The sequence below is a fragment of the Varroa jacobsoni genome, unplaced genomic scaffold (genome assembly GCF_002532875.2).
Source record: "Varroa jacobsoni isolate VJ856 unplaced genomic scaffold, vjacob_1.0 scaffold_1035, whole genome shotgun sequence".
NCBI lineage: Eukaryota > Metazoa > Arthropoda > Arachnida > Mesostigmata > Varroidae > Varroa > Varroa jacobsoni.
The window spans coordinates 2919-8333 of record NW_019213937.1 but is presented as its reverse complement, the minus strand read 5'-3'; the positions used below and the strand labels follow the sequence as shown (position 1 = coordinate 8333).

General features: G+C 43.7%; 1 protein-coding gene across 4 annotated transcripts in view; it reads right to left on the bottom strand.

Moving 5' to 3' along the window:
• Window positions 1–28: 28 nt before the first annotated feature.
• LOC111265978 (membrane-bound glycerophospholipid O-acyltransferase 1) overlaps window positions 29–5415 on the bottom strand; it is an 8002-nt gene continuing 2615 nt past the window's right edge. For 2 of the 4 annotated variants that reach the window (XM_022843066.2, XM_022843065.2), the window contains exon 3: window positions 29–2843. In XM_022843066.2, coding sequence (XP_022698801.1) covers window positions 729–2237 — 1509 coding nt within the window. In that variant the 5' untranslated portion in view covers window positions 2238–2843 and the 3' untranslated portion in view covers window positions 29–728. Of the gene's footprint in view, window positions 2844–3724; window positions 3746–5415 lie in introns of those variants that run through there. The other 2 variants (XM_022843068.2, XM_022843067.2) reach the window with 2 other exon arrangements.

Sequence of the window (5415 nt, the reverse complement as noted above, 5' to 3'; positions counted from 1 at the left end):
ATATATTTACATAACCCATCGAGATTGGTTTCTTTCTGTCTGTCGTCTTTCTTTTTATAATCTCATGTGTTGTCACCATATTTTTTTGTCCCTAGACTATTTCTAATTGCAGATCGCTTTTCCATCTTACACAGTATGTCTGTATTTTAGTTGACCATAAGTTTCTCCATAGAGGTGATCACTTCTATCGTTTAAAAGCATAAACAATATAGTTTCGGTATATTCCGAGTACGCCACCATCTGAACTGCTGACTTTTGTGGTATCCTTTCCTTTGCTAATCACCATCACAATCAGTATTATTTTCCCGACGTTGTCACGTTAATTTCCCCTTTTCTCAATGGCCTGCTTTTAATCAGTCTTTTAATGTAGTTGCTTCACATCGCGTCTCACTCCATAATTAAACGTCTAAGCTGCGTTTACAACTTTTTTTTTATTTATTCTCACTTTTTTACTTCTTTTTTTTATCTCCACTTGCTAGTTTTGCTGTCATCCTAGTAGAAATTTTTCAAGAATTTTTACTTACTTTTATCTTCGTTAGTAACTTACACGTCGTCGCGTTATTGCGGTATCGCATTTGTACATATACGTAAATGCAAATGTTAGAATTTTATATGTTTTTTTATTTTGTTGTTGTTGTTGTCACTGTTAAATACACTTGTCGTGTTCTTCTTTATTACATAATAATAACAATCCTAATATAATATCCTGTTTTTCCTAGCAAACAATATCAGTGAATCTTACCATTCACGCTTTTATTTACTGCAATGGAGTTCGTTGAGGTCGTGCAGCCATCAATTCCAGTGGTTAAATGTGCGTTTTTACCAGCTCTGATGGTGTTATCTGTGCCTTGTGTCCCGCGCGATTTTCGGACGAAAGGCAAGACCATAGACAGGACAATTGCTGCCAGCGCGAGCACGTGTCCATAGAAGAACACCTCCCGCCATATGTGGATTGCTTTGCTAAATTGCAGAAGAACAAACGGTGCCGTAGTGTAGGCCAAGAACGACGTAGAAAAACAGAACGTCAGCAGATCGTAGAAGAACTGAGAGACGGGCCCATGGACGAGGAGCGGTCTCAGTGAACGTCGAACCCTTCGTGAAGCCATCACAAACAGCGAGCATGTCATGAAGGCGAGGAAGTAACCCGGATAGAAGCCGTGCCACAACGCTGATAGCAGAAATGTCATGCCGGTCTTGTACGGCGTACACCTATCATAACAGACGTGCTTCAGCCAACGTTGCGTAGATACGTTCCAGTTGTCGAGGATAACCTTGAGGCTGGGTGCCGTCTCAAGCTTAAAGATGTGGATGTTATTGGCTCCATCCCAGCGTGATTCACCTTCCTTGGTAATATAATAGCCGTAGCCCGATGAATTGCAGACGGCTTCGGACAGCTTCCATACAAGGTAATATTGCACACGGCTAAGGAAGCTAAATGCATTTAGCATGAGTACCTTCTTGAAGAATGGCAGTTCTGAGTACCATGTTGATAGCAGCTGGGCTTCAGTTAGCTGTGGTACGACCTTAAGGACGAGGGCGGCGTTGACGGCAACGTAGCCAAGTTTTCGGGCAACCTCCCAGTGTGGTGGTGGCTGGAGCTCATCCGTCCGTAGGTTCTTACCCTCGGCAATGCGTGAGAACTCGTTGTACGATATGAGTGGCCCCGCGAGAATTTCGTGAAAGTCAAACATATACGCGAAATAAGACAACGCATCGGGCGGTATCGGTATCGCATCTCGGCGTTGATCCTCGGTGAGGCCTTCAGGGCGAGCGCCGTCTCGCAAGCTGAACGCCAGTGTTGTTACTCGCTGCGTGAGCATCATGATCGGGCCAGTGATATCGATTGTATAGCCATCAGGGTCTGTATACTGTCGGATGATATGACAAATTGACTGGTAGAATAGCGTCACGACTAGTGTAATTAAGGGTAGTTGATCAATTGGAATGATCTTCATCAGCAAGAACGCAATGACTGCTTCAGCCACGACATGTAATACATCTCGGCCAAAGCAGAAGTACAGAAGTGACAAACCAATTGCGATAAGTGACGCCTTCCGAGTCCTGATGGACACACTGCCGACAGGCATTAGGTAACCATAGAGATAACCCATGCCAATCGAGGTCAGTCCAGCGATGAGAAGGTTAAATTTGTCCACCTGTACACCAACAATTTTGGCTACAGGCTCAAGCACCGTTGAGCCGTGGTAGTTGCTAAGTTGCGATTTCCAGTGTGACATTGTTTATTATTGTTTATAGCTGGGCGGCTTTGACGAAATTCCGCCCTTACTACTATAGAAAAGCTGTCTCTTTGATTTTTTCCTAATGCTTGGTCAAAGAGCCAAGTAGGATGTAGAGAGGATCTATGTTACCGTAGAAAAAGGTGTTCGTTTCCTCCCTACAGGATCGACTAACTTGCCTGTTTCTCGGTACTCAGAAGCGAGAACGGTTAGGGCCGATTAATTTCTAGTTCCTAGTTATAATAGTGACAATGATAGTCGTCCGCCTACTAGAAGTGATGTCCGACGAATAATTAGCTGTGTGAGTCTCGATTTGAGAGAATGCGCTACGCGACTAAATAGTTGCTCTTGCAAAACGCAGCAAGGGCACTCCTAGTCTGACGTGTTTCTTCAATAAGCAATGGTTGGGTGAACGAATATGGTGTCGCTGGGAAATTCAGAATATTGAAGATTTACGTAGAAGTTGTAGCAGCGATTACAGTAAAGTCCAGATTGCCGCCTTCTACGTTGCCCGTAAACTGAGGTTTCCTTTTCACAGTGGTATAACGGGACCTTATTCACAAGATCGTCCACTGTTGTGATGTACAATAGATGAACCTGCAAGCACTAACACGGCAGCAAGGAAGCATACAACACAGGAAGAAGAAAAAAAAATACAGAACCGATTAAATATTTATTGACAAAGGCCTCTCCACAACGTTCTGGGCAGTTTTGGTACGGGAAGAACACAATAACAGAGGGTACTGGGTTTATGCTTTTGGGGCCTCGTATCTCGGGTTTCTCCGCTTCTCTACGTGCGGCTAGCTTATTGGAAAAAGATGACAGTTTTTCGATTACCTATTATTCTAAATAAACAACAGTACTACGAGGATGAAAACTCTACTAAATGTGACCTTCCGTTGTCGACCGGCGTTACCTGTCACACAGTTGAGCCAACGTGTTACTGATAACAGTTCGTCAGTTAAAATGTGAGTGAGCGATGCGTACCCATAGATTTACTCGAACACATACAGAACATCCATTCATAGGCTTGCAACGGATCATTCCAAACACAAGCACTCACACTGAGACATAGCAAGGACGCGAACCGATGCCAGCAATACGTGCTACGCAACACATACGATCCGCCCTTGAGGTTTGATTACGGATCCTTAATTAGCCTAAGTTAAGGCTGAAGTTGTCGCAGAGAAGCTAACTGGTTACACTTATGATTGGTTAACACGGAAACGCGGCCGGTACAAGTTAGCTGACATGTTATACAGGCAAACAGACGGAATGTTAACCGGCAGGCAAGCATTCAGGTACAATCTTAGTAAGCCATACGTTAGAGTTAGAAGTTGATCTTTCTGTAGCTCACTTGCCGCTCGGCAAATTTTTTCCTTGTCCAAACTTATTCCATTTACATGGATGCGTTATTTCTACAGAAACAGCGCACCCTTATCCATGGATTATGAACATAACCATTATCGACCTATGTACATAAATACCTGCGCCCAACCAATTGTCTATTATCGTTTCCAGTAGGCAATCGCTGAGCTTAGTATGAACAAGTGGGGGCGATCTGGCTAGACGGCGGATTTATTCGAAACTCAACTTTCAATCCTGCAACCTATGCTCCTCGTGCTGCTAGAGCTGCTCGAAGCGCAACAGCCGCTGTTGATCACTGTCGCTGTCACAAAGTTTCTTCTCTCCCTGTATCACTGACAACATGGACAGCGTCCCATCCTGGTAGCCAACGTTTATACAAACGCAGCGCTCGCAGGTACGCTAGTTACAGACGGCGGCGAACTGTATCATTGCGAGCGGGTCGACGCTTACGACAGCCAGGGCTTTCTGCGACTTTTCTCCTCTGCCCACACAGAGGGCAAGAATTCGAGCCGCGAGGCGATGCGTAAATGGATGCGTCTCGGAGGATACCGACGATGTCGTTTGTCGTTGCCAGAAGGAGAATGGCAACGAACAATAGTAAGACGACGTTCCAGAAATGAATATCTAAGGCGAGAAAGAAAAGAGCCTAACTGTAGCTAACAGACTGTGTGTCGGACGGCCGTACCAAAAGCAAATAGCAATTGCATAGTAAGTAGCAATGGTCGCTATAGGCTAACGTTGCGCCAGCACGTTTGCCTATAGAGCTCAAAGGACTAACGCGATGGGGTGGGTTCGAAACTGCGCATTGCCACTGAGTTTGTTTCGTATGAGAACGGGGGTTGTCGGCAATCTGAAGTAGCTATATTTAACACTAGTTAAGACCATTATTTAGAGTGAATATAACTGAGAATTTTCCGAAGCTCTACTTAACGGCCATACTGGAACTATTTACAAAACATTTGTTTGTAAAGTTATGGGTGAAAATTAAGTAAGTATATATACGCACTCGTAGCGACAGTGGCTATAATTGAGTTGAGTGTGAGACGAGATCGGCAAAACGCTTTTAATACAAGCAGTAGCTATACGCTTCAATGAAAACCATAATCGAGCAGTAATCATAACGACGATCAACGGACCAGGTACCGGACGAATGGTTTCTACTGAAAAATGGAACTTCGATGAATTTCGTCCAAGCTACACGTTTTCCTATCTCTGATTATGAGAGTACACAACACAAAGTCCCTGTTGTCCTCGTCCCTTTCGACTTATCCTGATATCTTTCCTACTAACAGATAATGTCAAGAGTGCAGCAGAGCTCCGTCTTTCTCATCTATCCACAAAACGGGCCCATCGTAGTGCAATACGTAGCATTAGTTTGCTTTTGGTGATAAACGTTCAACAAGGGATGAAGTGCGTTCTCTTATCATCATGCAGTTAGCTCATTTCATGTGAATAAATGTTCTTCAAGCATCGTTCTGTATTATTATATATTAAACTTCTGCTGCTTCAGTGTTTGACAAACTTCTCATATGGTATTAAAAGCTTAGCGCAAAGCCAGTTTCAAACGGACTTTATCACGAATCAGCTGCTTTATGAAGCTCCATCTTACTGACGGTTCATAAATAATTAGCAAGGCGAAATTTGCCAGACATGACTACGTACGGCTACCTGTCTACATTAATCAATACGCAAAAATTATGCTTGCGGGGTAAAGCCGATTGATTCCTTTAAAATAATATCACGTTCCCCCCTCAGAGGTACAAAAAAAAACAGCTAGAAAACTAGAAAGATGAACGGCAGCACTATATAT